The 21,241-nt window shown below is 45.5% G+C and overlaps 1 protein-coding gene across 1 annotated transcript in view; it reads left to right on the top strand.

The window, feature by feature from the left end:
- Nucleotides 1-21,241, top strand: part of LOC109515072 (pyruvate carboxylase, mitochondrial) — a 134,926-nt gene that overhangs the window by 11,946 nt on the left and 101,739 nt on the right. The window contains 2 exon segments of the mRNA XM_019868643.1: nucleotides 7,198-7,316; nucleotides 20,900-21,062. Of these exon segments, the coding sequence (XP_019724202.1) occupies nucleotides 7,198-7,316; nucleotides 20,900-21,062 (282 nt within the window).

Below are 21,241 nucleotides of genomic sequence, written 5' to 3'. Positions count from 1 at the left end.
ATCCCTTGCGCGTTGCCTCCAAATTCTTCAGATCTTTTCTCATTGGCGATCACTTGCACACATGCACGCTTGCAATTTGTACATTGCGCTCACGGTTGTGTGTGAGTAAGCCAAAGCGCCTTTTTGCATGCAAATGCTGGCGGATACCCTCGCAGAAAAAAAAAAAAGCAACGCTGTGAAGTAATTTCATGCCTGTGTAGTTCCAGACAGCGCAGATCGGCGCTGATAAAAGCATTCTCATGCGCAAACATTTACACCAAGCGTCTGGAGATGCGGTAGAAGCCGAGTAGATTTTTGTGCTGACTGGCTTTTGACAACTCATTAGTCGCTTTTTGTTTCTTCTATGAAATGTTTTGAGAAGAAGCTTCTCGCCAGTGTTTGGGTGGCTTCGCTTTGCGGATGCACTGAGTGTTGTCTCGTTGAAATCGACTCCCAATCCATCTTAACTTGGCACACGGTACGGTGAACTCTACCACGCTGCCATTTGTAGCATAGATGCTACAATCAAACTTCCAAACCACTGCGTGTAGGCATAAATCGATCAGCGCAAAAAAACAAAATTGAAACAAATACCCAGTGAGGCCGAACATGACTGGATGCTTTCGATGGAAAAGTTGACTATATTTTTCCTACTATATTCCTAATGTTGATTCAGTGATGTGTCAAAATTCTGCGGTACAGTGCCAACTACTGTCAAGGAGGACTTAGTCGATATAAGGCCTTTTTTTTGGGGCCTTAATTATCGGTGGCTGGTTTTGGCAGCCTCCACGAGTATCTGATACCTTAAATTAAAGCGAGTATTGGCCTGATACCGATACCTGATGTCAATACTCTGCCATCCTTAGTTTGGCCATCGCGTGTTAAGTCAAGTTATGGCGGGCTTGATTTACACTACATTTTTAAAACTTTATTATTTTTTTAAGAGCCTTCCTTCTTTTCACCATTTTGGACGCGGCTTTGGCAGCAAATGTCTGCGGTGCTTTCAAGTGCCGATCGTGATGGAGAGTTTGCCAGCTCTTGGAGTCCGTCTTTCATCCGAGAAGATCAAGCGTCTTTAAAAAAAACAAAAAAAAGGTTTTGAACTTTTCCTTAAAGTGAGCCCAAGCGCTACGAGCGCTCAAGAAATAAATAACAGGTGAACTTCATTGACGGGGACCGTGGTTAACATGCAAGGAGGCTCTTCGCAGATGTCTGCGGGCAGAAAAACAAAACGATCTGTCTAATTAGCTGAGTGTTCTGTCGGTGTGGATTCTTGCACGTTACTTTTATGTCAGTGAGGGCTCGCACAACCGCGCTGCGTTTAACCTTCAGACACAGCCGAGCGAGCTTAACCGTAATGATGCCTTGTTTGTTTTGCGTGACTTGTTTGTGCACCTTGATTCGAGGTTAACTCAAAAGTAAGCCTCCCTATACATGGAAAAGCCCTATAAATGCGTTCCAAGTGATAAATGACACCAAGCCCATAATAAGCCATTCGATGCAAAAGGCATGCAAACGAGCACATGTGGGTTGCAGGAAATGTAATGCCGAGCGTGTTGCGTTGACACCGAGTGTTTTGTATGTATAATCCACACATCACATATACATAATCAGGACACCCATCGTCTTGACTACCCCCCCCCCCACGTTTCCTCACTCTTTGTGCAGCGCTGTACACAGCCTGTGTTATGAAGGAGAAAACCTCATTTTTATACATTTTATGTCTCTAATATTGGCGCCGAGAATAGATTCCGTTGGCGCACGTGGCCGCGTGTGCCTGGCCATGTGTGCTCATGTGGCGCTCTGTGATCACTAGGTGGCTTTATTCCCTCCACTTTTTCATCATTTCACAGACAAGCAGCTCATTATGCTTCCATTAAAGTGCTGACGGCGCAGAAGGGGGATCTGGGCCAGCGAGAGAGCCGTGGGACCGAGGCGGGCACGTAATCGGGCTTCCAGGAGGAGAGCGAGTTGATACACCAAGCGCCTGATTTGCTCAAATCATAAATAGCAAGCGCTAAAATGCCATTGACTAAAAAGTAACCATATAAACAGGCAACGACTTTTATATGCTAGCTGCAAGGCGACAACTGACACCCACTTAACAAGCAGAATGGCTAATGGTTTGCCAGTTTGCAACTCGCTGCTATCCTGAGTCATCAACAGCATTGACTCCTACGTCGCTCCGGGCCTCGCCTTTTTAATTCGAATTTTTAATTAGCATTTACCTCAAAATCCATATCAACTCAACTCAACTTGATTTGAAGAGCACTTTTAAAAACAACCATGGTTGCATACAAAAAAAAAATCAGAGGTAGGTAGGTACGCCTGGATTGGAGTTATGTGCTCCCTCCAACGAGCTCCAGTTAGGAGGCGAGCCGCAGCATTTTGGACCAACTGGAGACGCTAGAGGGAGGACTGGTTGACTCCAGAATATAGCGCATTACATTAACCCACCAATATGTTTCAAAGGTATGGATTACTTTTTCTAAATGTTGTCTTTGAAAGGAGAGACTTTACTTTAGCCAGCTTCCTAAGATGAAAACAAAGCAAAACAATTTGCCAGTCAAATTTTAAATCGATGTCCAATTTAAAACCCAAATTCCAGACTACCGGCTTTAGGTAAGATGCCAGTGGGGCAAAGTCAACAGGGTGAGCGAAACAAGGCCCACTGGGAGCAAACACCATCACCATGTTTTCCTCTTGCTGAAGTTTACAAAGTTTTGTGCCATCCAGACATTGATTTGCCCCAGGCAGGGCAAAAGTAGCCTAAAGGAGAAAGCACTCTTTTTTTTGCTTAGCGAGACATTGATATGACTGTTATGCACTTTAAATTAAAGGAAATTCCATGCTTTCTGAAGATGGAACCCCAGGAGCAACCAATACAATGAAAACAGCAGGGGCCACAAAGTTGAACCCTGTGGAATCCCATTTGACACTGGGGCAGATGAGTGACTAATGTATACTTGATGCACATAGATTAAGTTAAGCACATGCAATGTGATTTTTCAAATCTGAGACTAATTGCAGTGGCTGATTTGGGGTGTTTATTTTCAAACCTGCAGCAAAGTCAGAAAATGTCAGCTTTGAATGTAAAACAGGTAAAGGCTATGAAGCAAGGATTAAAAAAACACGCTTTTACATGGTGACTTTTTACAGTGTCATTAATTAAATTGGTTTGGTGCTCCTCTTCCTCTCTCGGTACGTGAAGTTATTGCTCTACTTGGAGGCATATTTTTCCCCATTAATTGATAGTTAACATCCATTTTTATGAGCCCTCAATGTTGCACTTGGCCTATATATGACACATTAATATGGATGGAATTTCAGAGACTGCAACCACAGAAGACGGCTCTCGTCTTTCCTCTTTACCTTCTCTGGATCCACTTTACAGCTTCATTCCAGCCCTCTTGTAAAATATTTGTTCCCCTCCCCGTCCCTTCCTCCTTCTCTTGCTGAACAATATGAGTACAGTGGTAGCTCCGCTTATGAGTAACCCGGTCAGCTGACTTTTGCAAGTTATAGGGCATCGCTGGGCCTAACTGAAACACATTACCTTTCTTCGAAAATTCCACTAGCTTAATGCTAACACTCAGTGCAAAACGGCATAGCCAGGCTAATGAAGGTAGCGTTGATGTTGTGGTGAATATAACCCAACTGTGTAAGCTGCGCCACAGAAAAAAAGAAAAATCTTTTATATGCTGTTTGACTTATTAAATCAACATACCATAAGTCAAGGAACGACTGTGTTATGGTCCGTAGCCTCTCCTTTGGAACTCAGATTGTCTTTTTTCCTACCGTGTCCATGCATTGCTCCCTTGCCATCTGTCCATGTGTGACCTGAAAACCGCTTCACCACATTTGCAACACTTTTTAATTAGATTTCACGGAGAGGTAGCAGTGAAGACACTATTACCATTATTTTTGGACCTGTAGTCATCAAGGTGTGGAAAAGTGTGTGCGTGCTTGTCTTTGGCGGCAGTAAAATGGGTGAGAAAGGTCCCACGACCGAAATGGAGCTGATGTATTGGTATGTGTGTGCGTGTTCACGCTTATATCAACTATGAATCAGACCAGAATTGTCTGTCCAAAGTCCGAGCGGGAATTGGATAAGATTGGGGAGAATCCCGGCGCCATCTTGACAGCGGTTCTCCCCAGAGAAGAGAGAGACAGTTTTTGCAAGGGAACAAAGTTGCCGCAAACTCATGCCGCCTTTCACTTTTTTAAAGATGCTCCCGTGTCTCGCCCCAGAATTGGAAATGAAAAGGAAGCGACACAGTGGCAATTTTCCGGTTCACGCCATTTCCCGCTCAGCACGAGCGAATGAAAGGCACGAGCGGCGCGCAAAAGCCTTTCTGGCCTCAGAGCGCATCGCCACTTGATTTTGTTTGATTATGTCTGGAAAAGGAGTGACGCTTTTGTCGAATGTTCTCGCTGGGGATTTGGAAAGAGACTTTCAACTGGAGTGCCGTTCCCGACATAGCGAGACAACATTATTAGAAGCATTCTTTTGGCTTCACCACATTTTGCACATCCTCATCAAAACGCATTTTAAATATTCAGTGTAACCTTGCAAAAAGAAGAGCGCTAAAAATAAAACGCGAGAGTAGAATACGCCTTGAGAGAACTGACTCTACCCTGAATGATTAAACTCCACATTACGCAAACACAAAGTAGAAAATCGAGGACATGAGGGGCAAACGGTTACAAGCCAGCCTCTTGTTGTATGAATGTAGTTCTTTGAGTTACTTTTTCAATGGTTACGTTTTGTTTGAAGTATACTGCGAAGCTAAACTGCGCTAACTGCCATTTCAATGCCAAATGTCACGTTTTCATCAAATCAACGAAAAAAAAATCTATCTATCTATCTTTATCTAGATATAGATGTACTGTATATATCTGGAAATATCTATATATCTATATCTACATCTATCTATCTAGAGCTATATAGATATAGATAGATATTTATAGATATAGATATATATCTGCGATTGGCTGGCAACCGGTATTTGTGTGTGTGTGTGTGTGTGTGTGTGTGTGTGTGTCTATTACATGTATGTATGTGGCGACAAAAGGTTTCCATTCATATTTCGTGTCTCGGTTTGGACTAAAATGTAACAAAAACTCCCCAAAACGTTTGATGTGGTGTTTCCCCCGTCCCGACTACTAAACTAGTTTTGCGCTCGTCTCCGTCCTTGGAGTTCAAAGACTGGAGGGATTGTTATGCTTGCCGCCACTCGTCTTCTGTTTGGATTCCTCGCCTGTACGTCCTTACGGAGAAAGGTTGTGAGAAGGTGCTGAGAAGCACGAGCAGATGCACATAGCCTAATTGCAAATGTCTGTGCTATGTTTAAAAAAAAAAAAAAAAATGGGTGGGGGGAATTTGCACATCCTCATCCTCAATTTGGTGATAGTGCTGCGCTCACAAGATTCAAGCCAACGCTGGAAATGAGACAATGTGCAGCGGCGGCAGAAAATGGCGACCGCGCAGAGGAAAAATAATGCTGTGAGCATCTCCCAAAACTGCCAGCCCGATAGTTTTGCATAAGGCGGCAGTAAACAAGCACTCACCGTGAGCGCCTGGAGTTTCCGAGGCACATTGTCCCTGTGAATTGGCACCAAGTGCACTCGGAAACAAACAATGTAAACAAAAGTATTTGACCGGGTGATCACTGAGCACATTCAGTCGGCTGAGACCACTTCTGGTCCGGTTTTGTTCAACACCTTTGAGGACAGACGAGCGATAATATGATTGACATTCGTTCATCATGTTGATGGTCATGCCGCTGTTCCAACAGATGTTTGGCTCTTCTTCACTTTTCGAATAAGAACCTTTGGAGCCTTTTGTAAGGCAACAAACGCTGTCCTCTGCTGGTTCGAGTTAGACATTGCACTCCGTTTTCCACAATATTGCGATTTACAGTGTTCCCTCACTTATCGCGGTTAATGGGGACCGTGACCCTGCCATGATAAGTGAAAAACCGTGAAAAAGGGTTGCCCCCCCACCATATAAATAAAGCTGTGTTGTATTGTATTCCCTTTAGCATAGCTCCATCTAGTGGACGCATAACGCAACCGCAGCCACTACTGCAGCTTCTGTTCTATGCACCTTATCAAGTGGTGCGCCCTATATATGAAAAAAGTTTTAAAATAGGTCATTCATTGAAGGTGCGCCTTATACCCCGGAGCGCCTTATAGTACGGAGAATATGGTATATTTATATGTGTAAAAATATAGTGAATTGTTTTCATTAAAATGACCCAACTTTGAGAATTCACGTGTTCACGCTTACAAAAATAAAGATATGAAGTACAGACCTCCCCAAAAAAATTATCCAATTTTGAACAAGCTAATATCGGCTAATTACATCGTCTGGTCCCGAGCTTTGGGGGATCATGAAACAAATTGAACTTGTATGTCAAAGCAAAATGGTGTTGCCCGTCGACTTGCCTGTCGTCGCTTGTCAAGCAGTGACAAATTAGTCTGTTACACTGATTCACTTAGACACGGTGAGAGCATGTGTGTGTGTGTGTGTGTGTGTGTGTGTGTGTGTGTGTGTGTGTGTGTGTGTGTGTGTGTGTGTGTGTGTGTGCGTGTGTGTGCGTGTGCGTGTGAGCACGATGGCCTTGTGTGTGAAAGCTGATATAGACTCGGCCTTGAGCATTATGTATCCATCATCATTAGTGTGAGGGGTGCTGGTGATGGTGCTCCTTTTTGTTTGGCGGGCACATTCGTTTCGGTTATCATCCTCAAAGTGAGGATGATTCATTGGAGTCAGTGTGCCACCAAGTCTCTAATTTTGACTTTTTGTAAAAACAACTGTGGCACTTTTTTAATCCCCATAAAAAATTAACAAGTCGCTCACTAGTTTAAAAAAAAAAAAAAAAGAAAAAAAACGAAGTTAGTTTTGCTTTACTTTTTAATTACATCCAAATAAAGACTTTGTCTTCCGTGAAGCCCTGTCCCGGATTTGCTGTTTTTGAGCCTGTCGAGTTTATTGAAGTTTCTTTTTATGTGTTGAATGTATAAGTACAAAGTAAATAGGTCTACTTTTGGCAGTGGGAATTCTACCCTTTCCATTCTTTTTTTTGTTACCACCTTTGTTGATTTCTTTTCTTTTTGGCATTGAATTCAAACTGCCAAGAGCAGAGGAAGCAAAAGTATACCCTGATTTTAGCAAGGGGGCAACACAGAATCAGCGCTTTTCTTTTCCCGCAGGTGGGCTACGAGAACGCGGGGACGGTGGAGTTCTTGGTGGACAAACACGGCAAACACTACTTCATCGAAGTCAACTCGCGGCTTCAGGTGGAGCACACGGTGACAGAGGAAATCACGGAGTGAGTACAGCGAGATTTCGCTTAACTGCTACTGGGTAGGGCTGAGATATATATATATATATATATATATATACACCAAAAGCCACCGTTGAAGGATTGCTGCATTTATTTGGAGCTTGAAGCCCATTTGAATTGGCCCGAGAGGAGTCGCGTCCTGCATGAAGTGGCAGAGGGTGGACGTCATCTCGTTTGCACAGACCGCCTTTACACAGGCAAAAGTCCAGCCCCCCGGTAGCCAGTGACAGATTATGCCCACAGGCGGCAGGGGGATGGGTGATGAGGGGAAGGGGGGGAAGGGGGAGGGAACGCATGAAATTGTGAAAAAGTATGTTTGGTAAATTTGTACTCCAAGCCCATTAGTCCTCAGGCTTTTCCCAAGGCGGCTCTATCAAACTCTCTGTGTGGTACCACCGAACTTCACAACATTTTCATGCCAAAAAAAGTGAAAGCCTCCCTCTTGTCCTATATTCCTGGATCCCACTTCACACCTTTTCTCTGCATCCCTTTCCTCATTTCAACTCGCTCCTCTCCAGACTGGCAGAGATTAAAAAAAAAAACTAGTCCCCTCCCCGGACTGCAGGTGGGCTTGTGAGCCCCTAAAGTCATTCTTGAAAGCCCCTTCAGTCAGTGTTTGATCAACAAAGCCCCGCTGTATTTGCTGGAGATTGCATCTGCCAGTTTCCCTGGCATCCTCACAGCAGGCCTTGTGGATGTGTGCCCTCGTTGAGCTCTGCTGCTGGGTCTCGTCTATTTCTGCCTTCCGCTGAGAAGACCAGCTTGAACTGAGCTCGTTTTTAGCCCGCTTGGAATGTCTCACTGGAGGTCGCTCGGCCTCATCCCGCTCGGTGCCCGCCCATCCATCTCACCGTTATCACTGCTGTCACATGTGATGCCCCCTCATGCTATCATTGGCCCGCTCATTCATCTCCCCTCCTGATCGCGTTGTCCCGAACCTCACCTTTGCCTCGTTTGCTCCACGCCATGATTCATATTGCTCTGTCCCCATTGGCAGCCTGTCCCTCCCCCACTTTTTAATTCGAGCCTTTAGAATCACAATCAGAATAGTTGAATTCTCGTCATAGCACAGCGAGCAAAGAAACGGAGCAGACACAACCCGTCCAAGAGATGTACAGTAGGCAAACAGTGACCGGCAGGGGGATACAGAACGGGAGTTTGCCGGATCTCCTTTTAAAGCGCACCATTTTCACAGAAGAAAGGAACAATAAATCAACCCCAGACTTAGCTCCTGTACGGGGGAGCAAAGCACGGATTTGGAGGGAAAAAAAAAAAAAAATCAGAACGCAAGCATACATTCATACAAGACGGACAGAGTAGTACAGGTGGAGGTGGGGTGGGCGAATGTCACGGGGCGGACATTGCAGCCCTCATGTAGAGGGCAGCCTTCAGGGCGCCGCCACGTCCCATTCTGCAGTTGCGCCATAATAGAGGAAAAGAGCCGAGTTGGTGGGGCAGCCAACAAGCGCTTTGATATCTCGGGTTGTGTTTTGCATTTGCGTGTGTCTTGCTTTTGTGTGATTAAAGGCCGTATCTCACTGAGCCGCGAGATTTGAGGAGTGTCTGCAAACGGCCCGAATGTCGATTTTCCGATTCGCAATTATCCAGTGCACTTGCGACATGCGTTTGGCTAACTAGCTATGGCTACATTCTAATCTTCCCTTCAGATAGTCCACTGGCGTAACCGCTTTACAGTGCTTCGTTGTCTGCCACGAGTGCGCGCAGGTCACAGAGAGGTGGCGCAAGACCCACAGAGAAGGAATCCTCGCACGTCACAGTGCTTCCACAGCTTCTATCGCCACACTAGTGGCACCCGCAAAAATAATAGAGAGTAGGTGGGATACCGTTTTGCGTAATCGGGAGAAAGGAACCAACATCTCTCGCTCACAAATGGAAAAATCCACCCTTGTGTTGACAGCTGTTGATGTCCAAAGGCTCTCCCGTGCTAATACCTTTTCATCTGTCTTCCTGCTCTTCTCAAGTGTCGCACAATCCAGTCCATTCTCCTTGATGTGCGCGTGTGTAAAAGAGAGAGAAAAAAAATCTGCGTGATATTTAATCCCACAGGCATTCAATTTATGGTGTTTGAGTGGCAGACGTGTGAGCAGCATTAAGAAAACAAAACAGAATCAGTAAGCCTGCCTCCGTATCAAACTCTTCTTTTTTTTTTTTGTCTCCTCTCTCATTTTGTCCTTAATTTAGCCGTGAGTAATCTCTGCGTTGCTCTCGTGTGAAGAGTGCGTGAGCGGGCTGTGCTTTCCATGGCGAGCCCTTCAGATGCTCAGCTCGATCCAACTCAGGCTTGCCTTTGTGTGTAAAAAGTGTGGTGCAAAATATTGTCTCAATGTACAACGTATTCATTGTGTGCTGCCAGGAGAGATCTTTCTCCTGGCAACACACGACGAGACCTCGGGGGCTTGGACAGTCACGGTTGCGTTTTCTTGTCGTTAACCATCAGGGCCCGGACAACTTGCTCTGCTGCATGTTAAGAGACTGCAAACAAGTAGACGAAACGGAAGCATATTAACATCTTCATCAGTATGAGAGCGCGGAAAGAAAGGGTGAGCAAATCTGCATTGAAGGAATGCGATGAATTCATTGAGACGCACATGTGACGGACTCGTCCGTCACATGAATAAACCATGACGCTGTCGCACCCTAATCTGGATGTAGGCCACTTAGCTGAATTGTGTTCAGGGCTGATGATCATCATCATGCCGTTCATGCGTGCGCAAGTTAAAAGTGATTAAATGTCAACTTTGAATCGGCTTGAAGTGCTTTCTATTGACACGCTTTATTGATGGCTTTCACATCGAGTCGGCGCGTATCCCTCCATCATCGTGACAAGTAATACGGTCCAGTCCTTTTATCGCGGGGATCGTTTCCCCACTCACCAGGAATAGGTGAAAACCTGCAATATACATATATACCGTAATTTCTGGACTATAGACCGCACCTGATTATAAGCCGCACCACAACATTTTTCAAGGAAAAAAATATTTTGTACACACATAAGCCGCACCTGCGTATAAGCCGCAGGTGCCCATATTGTAACATGAGATATTTACAAAGAAAGACGGTACACAGGCGGCCGTTAGAAAAGTCTTTATATAAGCCGCTTCATGAAATAAGCCGCAGAGTTGAAAGCGTGTGACAAAAGTCGCGGCTTATAGTCCGGAAATTACGGTGTGTGTGTGTGTGTGTGTGTGTGTTTGTATGAATGTGTATATATTTATATGTGTGTGTGTGCATATGTTTGGGTATATATGGATAGATGTGTATGTATATATGGATATACCTGTATGTGTCTGTATGTATGGATATATGCATGTGTGTGTGTGTGTGTGTGTGTGTGTGTGTGTGTGTGTGTGTGTGTGTAAGTAATATATGTGTGTGTGTGTGTGTGTGTGTGTGTGTGTGTGTATTTATGTATGTATGTATATTATGTATATATATATATGTGTATGTTCAGGATTTTCAAGCAAGAAACATTTTCTGTACGACCCAGTGCAATTACAGAAGTATTGTTGCAGGCTCTCACTGCAGCCAGTACGTGCACATCTCCGCGGACTCATCCTACTTCGCACGTCTACGGTGGACTTGAGAGCGTGCAAGCCCATGCATTGCGATGTCGCGGCCGCACATTAGGCGCGCGCACGCCAACTAATTTGTCTCAAATGATTGCAGTCCTTCTCCATCAGAGCCACAAATGGTGATGGAGCGTCAGGAAGATGGAGAGATACATAGCATTCATTTACCAAAAAAAAAAAAAGCCTGGAAAAATGAGTCAGGTGTGCACGCAGGAGAGGAAGGAAGAGGCATGAGATGAATTGTAAAGAGGAGGTGAGTGACCGCAGGCTACTGTGGGAATATCATCATGAATAAGCGGGGCAAAGGTTTCGCTCTGCGTCAGTTCGATATGTTTCAGCGGATTTGAAGTTGCGGCATTAGTCCATGTCACGCATTCTCGTCTCCTCTCCACACTTTGTCCGCTTCTTTTCCCTTTTGTCACCTTTCCACATTTCCCTTGCATTGTACCGTCCTTCCAAGTGTCGATTCAAGCGGCCGCCATTCCCGCCGTTGTCCGGTCTCGTCTCACTCATTCCCTCTTAACCCCTTCTTCAGCCGTGCTCGCTGCTCCCTTTCTCTCCGATCTCATTTATTCATGTCGTTCATGGATAATTGAATGTGTTTTCCCGCTGCCATCTCAGCCTCGTCTTGGCCTTGGCCCTTCTTTAGTCCTCAGCGTCACGCCGCGCACGGCCAGCGCGCCGCCGCTCTCGCGTTTGCTGCGTGTTTGTTTTTGCATTTCTGTGTTGTTGACAAGCCGGTATACGCTGCAGCGGGCTTGATAATGATTACAACGATTGTAGCAGGGTTTGAGTCGCTCCTGTGGCGAATGGTAATTGTCCAAATCAGCCTTTATGTGCACGGATTGTCCTTCTGTAAGCACAGCTGTACGCCGCTGAGCACGGCGCATTCGCGTGCTTTTTGTGCGGCCGCGAAATAAATTTCAGGTGATTGTAATTGCGCAGTGGCGCGGCCCGGCGACTGATTAAGGAGCAAGCTGACGAACGACTGGAAAGGCTCGAACTGTGCGTGCGTGCGTGCGTTATGTATGATAATGACACAGATGCTTGTCACGATGATGCGCACGCCCGTCATTGTTTTGGATGGGGTGTTTTTGTTTGCGTCGCTCTGCGAGCATTTATATGCCTTTTTAAATTGCCGTTCGCCTCGTTTCGCTGGTCCGCTACCGTGCACTTTTTGGAATGTACACGTCAATAAAGCGCAGCAGTTCATTCGGGGTGATTGCGGTTTGACCGAGAATGATCCGGTATCACCCTGCTGTCGCAGTTCGTGACCGTCCCTGTTTTGTCATAGTTTTTAAAAAGCTGGTTTAAAGTGACAGCATCGTCTCTAAAATCGTTTCACATTGAACTGAATGGAAATGGAATTAATCTTTTCTTGCTCTTCCTAAAAAGACAACAAAATTGCGTATTTTAATGCGGGTAAAATAGGACTCCCTCGTATTATACTTCATATAAAAAACACAATTTTCAGCGCAACACAGATGCTACTTAGCCATAGCGTTATGCTAACAGACGGAAAAACTAAGCTATGCTCTTTTCTATACACAAAGTATAATTCTCTTTGTTTGATGTTTAGTTTGACATGTACAGCACTTTGTATACAGCGGTGGGTGTTTTAAAGTGCTTTATAAATACAGTTGAGTTGAGTTATGTTTAGCTTGACGGTTAAATTTCAACTGGAAGTGGCAGCCATAGATGGTATACAAATACTACGAGTCCACATCAAGAGTATTGCTTTTAAAAGCTGCTGCTCTCGCGGGAAGTGAGCAGGGCTTCCCAATAACATCCAAGTTATGTCTGTGTCGTCGTGACTTTTGGCTTGTGTTGTCAGGACTTCGCTCCCCCGCATGATGTCTTTGGCCCAATTTTCAGATGCTGGATGCACTTCCTGACACAACCCAACATTAAAAAACAAACAAATAAAAAAAAAAAAAAAATTGGGCGGCCGGGGAACATTATCAAGGTTGTGTAATTTATCAAAAACTAAACACAAAAATGGAGTGACACAAGATTCACAACATGCGTCGTCTTGCCGCAGCAGACATGCTTTTATAACCCAAGGCTGGCATGAATCAAAACCCCTCATTTACATAAATTACCATGACCTAAATGATAAATTAGACTGTAATTTCCATACATTTTACCCAGTAATCCCCTTTTGGAGTCCTCCTAAACCGATTCCGCCCTCTTGGGGATTGTGAGCCGAGCGCGATCAAAGGTTAGACTCCAACATGGGGATTGAGCATGGCGAGCATCGAAAGGTCCCGACACGCGCATGCACACGCACACGCGCACCCTTTTTGGAACTCATCATTCCCTTTGCCTCTCCGTATTCCAATGTCTGCCGCCACTCAGGGGACTATCAATAATGAAGAAGTCACTTTTTCCTGAGCTGGGATCCCACATAACTAAAGCACGCTTCGTTTGCTCAACAGTGATTCGCTCGGAGTGATACGACGGCTGCACTCATGTTTAGTCGGCGCCATTTGCCGTGCGCACACGCACGCGCGTCCGTGGGATGTCTGCGAGGGTGATGTCGCGGCATGAAATGACAGCTTGAGTACCTTCAGCCACTTACCTGTGCCTCCGTCGCGATCCCGATTTGACCCGCTTAATGCACGTCATTGGCACCGATTTGCTTGCATGTGCTCGGCACACGTGGGATTGCACGCGGCGTCTGCCAAGATGATTCTTCTTAGCGAAATCACGTCAGGCTTATTCTGCGTGCTTGAAATGGATTCGAACGACTTGAGGATGTTGACATCATTAGCGTTTTCTGTACATCGTGTCTTTCCATCGACGTCGCTCGCAAGAGAGACAGCGGCCTCCGTCGCCCTTTGCGTTGTCTCGCGTTTGGAAGAAAAGTCGGTCGAGCGAGCTAATGTGGCGTGATGCCGAGTTTTAGTTGATATGCTCCTATTAATCAAGGGCGCGAAGCCACCATGATATTAATTAGGCAATTAAGCACCCCCAATCAGTCAGTATTATCGTGTGACCCAACTTTTGAAAACTTCTCCAATCACATCTCCTGTTTGCGACACGTCTATAGAGTGGAAGCTTTCAACTCTCAAATCGCATAAAGAGAAAATGAATTGGAGAGGGAGATGCGATGAGGCCAAAGGTGTTTCCTGTCGAAACTGAACCCGGCCGCTCATGAATTTTCCCATCGCCGGCGCGCGCCGGAGAGACGTCCGGCGTTTATGGAGATGATTTGAATTAAATACCGCGCACAGATTTGATTCGCGCACGAACCGAATGTCAAATAAAACGATGTTCAGCGCCGAGTGGGGTGCTAAATCGCCTGTGTGTGTTGATACAGTGAATACACGGATTAACTTGGCAAATAGACTTGACTTTCCGGCCCATATTGCATATGTGATATCATGTAATGCACCGGCAGCAGTGTGAAGTAAAGTTGGCCGACCATCTTTTGAGTTATACTTGCGGCGAAAACAATTTCAGGCATACTTTTGTTTTCATTCCCGCAACTCATGAAAATTTGAAATTACAAACAGGCTCATGGAAAACATTATGTTCATAACGTGAAGTCCCACTGTGTTCCTTCGCAAATTTTCTTTGGCACTTATTTCAAGCGTTTTATGTGTCACTCCCGGTGGGAGCTTCGTTTAAAAGTGACATCTAAAACAAAATAAATTAAAACGCTCTAGATTGAAACCCAAAAATGTGGAACCAAACTATATTTCGTCTCACAACAGTCTGCTAGCCTAACGCTAACGACTACTGCTAACAGAAATGAGCGTAGATATCATGGCAATAATTAAAAGTTCCATGTATTGACTTGTTTTGCTTTATATTCCCCAAAAACGGACGCCTTTTCATTGTTTGCGGTGCTTAGCGCGTCACGTAAAATGTGCAGCGCGGCTACGCCGTAGAAAAAATATTTGTAGCTTTGTGTATGCTAATCGGAGCTGTACCTCATCCGATGTGGTGGCGACTTGTTGGTGCGTAAATGTAGCATGGCAGGACGCATTAATGATTCATTCGGTCCCTGAAATGATGCTTTCGTGTGGTGTGCTATCCGTACATTGGCGTCAAGGGGTCGCGGTGCGTGTGCGTGTGTGCCGTTGACCTCGCATGTTGGCTTTAATGGAAATAGGCGTCTCTCCTCCTCTTCTCTTCTTCCTCGTCTCATCCCCCGCTGCCTTCTGGACGCCAGGCTTATTTTGTTTTCCCCTCCTCACTCTCCCATCTGCTTCATAACAAGGGAAGCAAGAATTAATTAGGGGGCTGATTGCCAGGCAGGAGAAAATGACGGAGCGCGTGAGCCGAAAAGGAGACGGAATCGCATCAGATAGTTGCGTGCGTCTTGACAATACACTACAATACATCTTTATTTATGTAGCACTTTCACAGCTTGCAGCTGCAACGCGGCGCTGCACAGAACAATTAACAAAATATAGCAGAACGCAAACACAAAACGTGGACGGTCATACAATTGACAAAAAAAAAAAAAGAGTGGTTCCCTTCTCCTGTCCCATGTAAATCCGCTTCAATTCCAAGCGGCGGCTCCCGGTTCCACATATGTGTCCGTGCTCCGCGCCGACGCTCCTCTCTCCTCAACCTCGGCTCCGGCAGCCATCCATCCATCCAGCCGCACCAACGCAGACTGTCTAACAGCGCCGACATCTCCGCCGAACAAAACGGCGTTGTGAAAAATGCTGCCCATTACAGGCGCAAAAAACACAAGCGTCCCGGGTCTGTCGAGCGGCGACAGTCAAATAGCGCCGACATTCCCCCCCGATCAAAATCAGCGCTGGTACATTCGTGCTGCCGAGAAGGTGCAACCGTCAAGCACAGATTTTTCTCCTTCGACGAATGTCGTGGCCAAAACGCTAAAATAAATAAATAAATAAAATAAATAATGTCCACACGAAAGACACCAAACAACGAAAAATAAAGCTGAGCTCTTACAGACGGCTGCCAAATACGGCGCCATGATAATTATGCGGGGCGATGACCTACGTCGCCCCCAGTCGTTTGAAAGTGAGTCGGGTTCAGATCCCTGAAACCGGAGGCGCGGAGAGGGACGAGTAGCCGCGGCGCTGTTGTATTTCCCGTCTTTGCTGAATATGTTTTTCAGAGTCTGCGATCCATTCCAGTGCACGCTTTGTTTGCATTGGCCTCCTCCCTAAATTGATGTCGGAATGCCATCCTCATGCCACAGTGATTCCAATTTCTTATTTCCCCCCGCCCTCTCCATCGCACGCGGCTCACCTCCATCTCGATCTCTTTCCTTTTGTTTGCCGTCGAAAAGCATCTCATGAAAATTCATACAAGAGCCTCGACGCCTTCCTCACCACCTGTTTTTCGTGTGATTATTCATACTTACGCCATCCTCTCTCCTTGCTTCCATTTTTTTTAATCCTTCTCATGGGCCACTTTTCTCCACCCGCTCCTCCTCTTCTTCTTCTTCCACCCGTTTGTGTTTACTCGTCCCTCCTTTTCACCGAAAACCTTTCGCAGAGCTGCTGTGTCGAGCCAGTACCAATCATGTGACCCTCACTTGTAACAAAATCAGCAACCGTCGTTAAGCAGTCGATTGCGATTGTGTACGCTTGAGCTTTAGCATTTAGCGCCGTTTGCACCACGCGTTCCGTCCCTCTAATCAGTTGGACATCCATCACCATCTCCTCCTCCTCCTCCTTTCCACCCACCACCTCCTTCCTTTCATTCAGTGTCTTCCCCCTTTTGAGTGGGGCCAAATCCAATCCTTTTCCACACCCCACTTTCTCCACTTTGAAAGCAGCTGTTTATCCTCTTCCACACTCCCACTGCCTCATCTCTCCCCACTCCTCGCCTTCAGTGGGAAACGTAGAGCTTTCATCTTGTTTGTTTGCTTTTTTTCTTCCTCTCTCCCTCTCTCACTCTGTCTCTTCCTCGCGCTTCTTTGTCAGCGTGCATTGAAGCACGGCGGCGCGCCGCTTTACCTGCCGACTTCTTCTCAATCATATTTTCTTCTTCGATGTGCCCCTTTTAGCTCCAGGCCTTGCAGTGTGAACTCCCTCACTGGCTCACGGCAATGAGTGAGGTGACTTTTGGTGATCGGTGGCTGTGATCATAAGGCTACTGTCCTGTTATAATGTAGTGAGGCTTCGTTTTTTTCTTTTTTTTTTTTTTGCGGGGGTGTGTGTAAGATAAGAGAAGAAAACCTTTATTTGTCTCACAGTGGAGAAATTCGCAATCCACTGCAGCAAAATTTGGAGGGAAGAAAGTAGAAAAAATTAAGTATTTGCATGCACAAATATTTTTTTTAAAAATGAACTGTACACGGTACAGAATGCAATATAAAATATAACATATAAGCATTTTTTTTCCCTCCCCCCCAATTTTGCTGCTGTAGACTGCAAATTTCCCCAGTGAGGGACAAATAAAGGTTATCTTATCTTATATATGCAACTGTATATATGCTGCACCAGGTGTGTGTGTGTGTGTGTGTGTGTGTGTGCGTGCGTGCGTGCGTGTCCGTGCGCGCGCACGCTTTGTCACTTATTACACCCAAAATAAGCATTCTGTATTACATAAGCGTGTTTTATTTTTAGTGATACAGGGGGCAGGGGGGAGCTCAAGGGTGCTGCTCCACCTTTATCAGTGTGATCCACTCGTCCTCTGTGGCCTTTGCGGACTGAAGAGTGTTTTTCCTTCTAATTGGCTTTGCATTTGACAAAAACAGTTATTGCACCCTTTGACCCGAGGGATCAAGCACCTCTTTTAAATGGCAAAAAGTAATTGGTGTTTACACATGCTAACGTCCAGTGAAACAAATCATGCTTTGAGGGAGCCGGTTGAAGCTGTTTTCATTTCAGTTGTGGCGTGCCACTGGTATTGATTTCTGACTTGAATTTTTCTCTCTGTTGGACAAAGTATTGTAACATGCCAGTTCCAACGAGATATGTTCACATAAAAACTGGAACCACAATAAAACATTAAAACAGCGATCAGTCTCATGCTCAGTCAAAAGCCAAAGTTTAAAAATGGGTTTGAAGATGAGTTATGGACATAGAGGGGCCTTGCCTAACGTTTAACGGAAGGTCATTCCAAAGAGTGGGACTGGCAATGGCAAAATCGCCAACCCATCCACTTAGTTGTCGGTACCTTTAAAGACCTGAGGCCTCGGACAGGTACGTAGAGATGGAGGAGCTCAGAGAGGTAAGATGGGGCGAGACCTTTTAAAGACAAATTAAAAAAAAAAAATCACAAAATGAACTCTAAAATGTATAGGGAGCCAGTGAATGGAGACATGAATTGGAGTTATGTGCTCCCTCCTATGAGCTCCAGTTAAGAGGGGAGCATCAGCATTTTGGACCAACTGGACACCGTTGAAGCCCTACTTGCTGACTCCAAAAATATAGTGTGTTACAACAATCCGGCCGAGATGTAATAAAGGCAGTGAATACTATTTCAAAGTGTTGTGGTGAAATGAGAGGCTATACTTGAGCCAGCTCCCTAAGCTAAAACAACAACCCCCCCCAAAAAAAGGAACAAACACCATAATTTGTCAATTCTTGTGGCATTAAGGAGAAATATCCTTGAAAGGAAATTCCATGCTTTCTTATGATGGAGCCCATTGCCATCAAATACAATAAACACAGCAGGGGCCCTCCAATTGAACCCTGAGGAACACCACACAACTGTGCGGCAGAGTGGGACTCAAGAGCAAAAAGTCTTACCTGCCAAGTAGGTTCGAAACCACTCTGGAGCGCTACCACCTAACTACTTACTTAAAAGTAAGAGCCCATCAAGCAGACCGAGAACATTCTGACTGTCAAAATGACTTCTGGACTTCTGCCACTTCCTGATCTGTTAGGCCTGGATAGCCAATCGGGACCTTTTTAAATCCGACATAGAGCACGGTGTGTAAGGTAGAAGACCGGTACTCCTCGAGGCATCTTTGTCTTTTCGACCGGCAGCGATAAAATAGAATCTTGGCAGCCATTCAAGGGCCCGGGAGGAAAAAAAATGCTCAAGTGCTCAGCTGGAGTTGCTGGCAAGAAAAATAGACGCACAGCATCGGGCTTGACATCTCGGCATGGCAAGAAATAAATAGATTGACACTTGAGAACATCACGTATGGCAACGCCATCGTAAGACTCTGTGAAATGATCCTCTAGCTAGAGAGTCCTTGATGCATTGAAAATTCAAGGAAAAGAGAACTTAGCTTGACTGTCTCCCTTTTAATACTTTGCGCTTAATTACAGCATACCGCTGCATCCACTTGGGGTTGAATCCCACATTTATTCTTTTGCCCCGCTTATGTTGCAACGTTTCTCTTCGACTTGGCAGTCTCATTATTTGTATGAAGTGCAAGTTGCTAATGACACAAAAGGCTGTTATTGTGGAACAGTAACGAGCCGCGCTGAAGGACAGATGCAGCTGCCGGCTCCTTCATTTGTCCAAGTCGTATTTAGCTTACAATGAATTTCCCGGGGCCCCTCTAGGCTCCCTTTGTCTGGGATTTCAAAATGTCGGAGTTATGCCTAAATAGTCGATATGATTTGATTTCTGTCATTAAAAAAGTTTTCAGATGTGCTCATGACTTTTTTTTAAAAAAAAGTCATTTTCCATATGGGACGCTTGTCTCGAATATGTAAATGAGGTTTTGTGAATAACATATGTCAGTCTACTGTGGGCAAAGGCATACTTCATATTTTAGGGTGCCAGCGGAGCCGTCGGAAGGACAACATGAGCGTCAAGTTGTCTGTGACTCGTCTTGCTGCAGCAACACATTTCACAACAGGCTGCTGCATAATTGTCCTTCTGCTCGGCCAGTGTGACACGAGCGCTAATTGAGGCGAGCGGGCGAAGACGGTGAGCTTCTGGTTGTTGCGCATCCTTCGGTCCGTTGAGTTTACCGCTGTGCATTTTAGTCCGAAAGGTCAATTATCTGAGCTCGGGAAGGATTTCGCTCCCTTTTTTCTTGTCTTCTTTTCCTCGACATTGGCGTCAAGTAGGAATAAATAAACTCCCATGTGCAGGATGTGAAGCAGCAGGCAACTGGAGTAGTTCAGAATCATGACAAAAGATATATTCCGTATTTTCCACACTATGAGGCGCTTCGGAAGTGTAAGGCGTACCTTCAATGAATGTCCTATTTTAAAACCGTTTTCATATATAGGACGCATAAAGCGCATAGAATAGATGCCACAATAGTGGCTGCGGTTGCGTTATGCATCCACTAGATGGGGCTACGCTAAAGGGAATACAATACAATATAGATTTATTCATATAGAGCTTTCGCAACGGGCTGCAGCTGCAACAAAGCTCTTTACAGAACATTTAAAATACTATGTCCAAGAAATTGCAATATTGATCCATATATAGGGCACATCGGATTATAAGGTGCACTGTCAGCTTTTGAGAAAACAATGTTTTTAGGTGCGCCTTATCGTGCGGAAAATATGGTATGCGGTACTCAGCAGAGATGCTGATTCTTAACTGTATTAATGTGTGGGGCTCGATTAAGTTTTTGCTCCTACCAACCAATCAGAGGCTGGAACAAATATGTAAATGAGGTTTTTTTTTTCATTCTATCAGTGAACGTGCTGTTATTTGTCGGGCTTTTTTTCAGGCCGACTTGCATTCAATCATAATCTCCAACCTGATTTCCTTAATAGCACTCCAATGACACGAGACTAGACTGGAATTAATGATTTGCATTTTGAGTGTACTCAGGCTTTCCTCGGGAGAGGCACTTACATGATCACATTACACCTTTTGTATTTTAATCAAATTTGTTTTCTTATTTGACGGCGTATTCAGGTGGGCTTCGTTTCCTTTCACGCGTGGCGGATTTCATTTGCCCAAATGGGATGTGCTTTACAAAGTCACTCATCCACGACGAATCTGCGCGCTCGCTAGCTCGATTTGAGCCCAGGAGGAGCTACTTAGTGCAGTTTTCAATAGAAAAGGTGGAATCAGCAGGCGCCATTAACAGCGGCGTTGTCTGTGTCTTCTCAGCGTGGACCTGGTGCACGCCCAGCTGCATGTGTGCTCCGGCCGCAGCTTGCCAGAACTGGGCCTCAGACAGGACAAGATCCGGGTCAACGGCTGCGCCATCCAGTGCAGGGTGACCACCGAGGACCCGGCCAGGGGCTTCCAGCCTGACACCGGCAGGATCGAGGTAGGACTTGCAGCAGTTGCACTAAAACATGTTGAGGCTTCCGTGTTAGCCTAAAATTTTCCATTCTCAAGCTTACCCATGGTAACTCAAAACGCAGCTTGGCCACACGGTTAGCCAACTCTACATTCTCATTCACTGACACCCACGTCACTCACCACATTTATAAGACGTACACACTC

This window comes from Hippocampus comes, unplaced genomic scaffold (genome assembly GCF_001891065.2).
Source record: "Hippocampus comes isolate QL1 unplaced genomic scaffold, H_comes_QL1_v1.1 scaffold382, whole genome shotgun sequence".
In the NCBI taxonomy this organism is placed as follows: Eukaryota; Metazoa; Chordata; class Actinopteri; order Syngnathiformes; family Syngnathidae; genus Hippocampus; species Hippocampus comes.
Note: the sequence above shows the minus strand (reverse complement) of the source record. Positions and strands in the feature narration are given on the sequence as shown.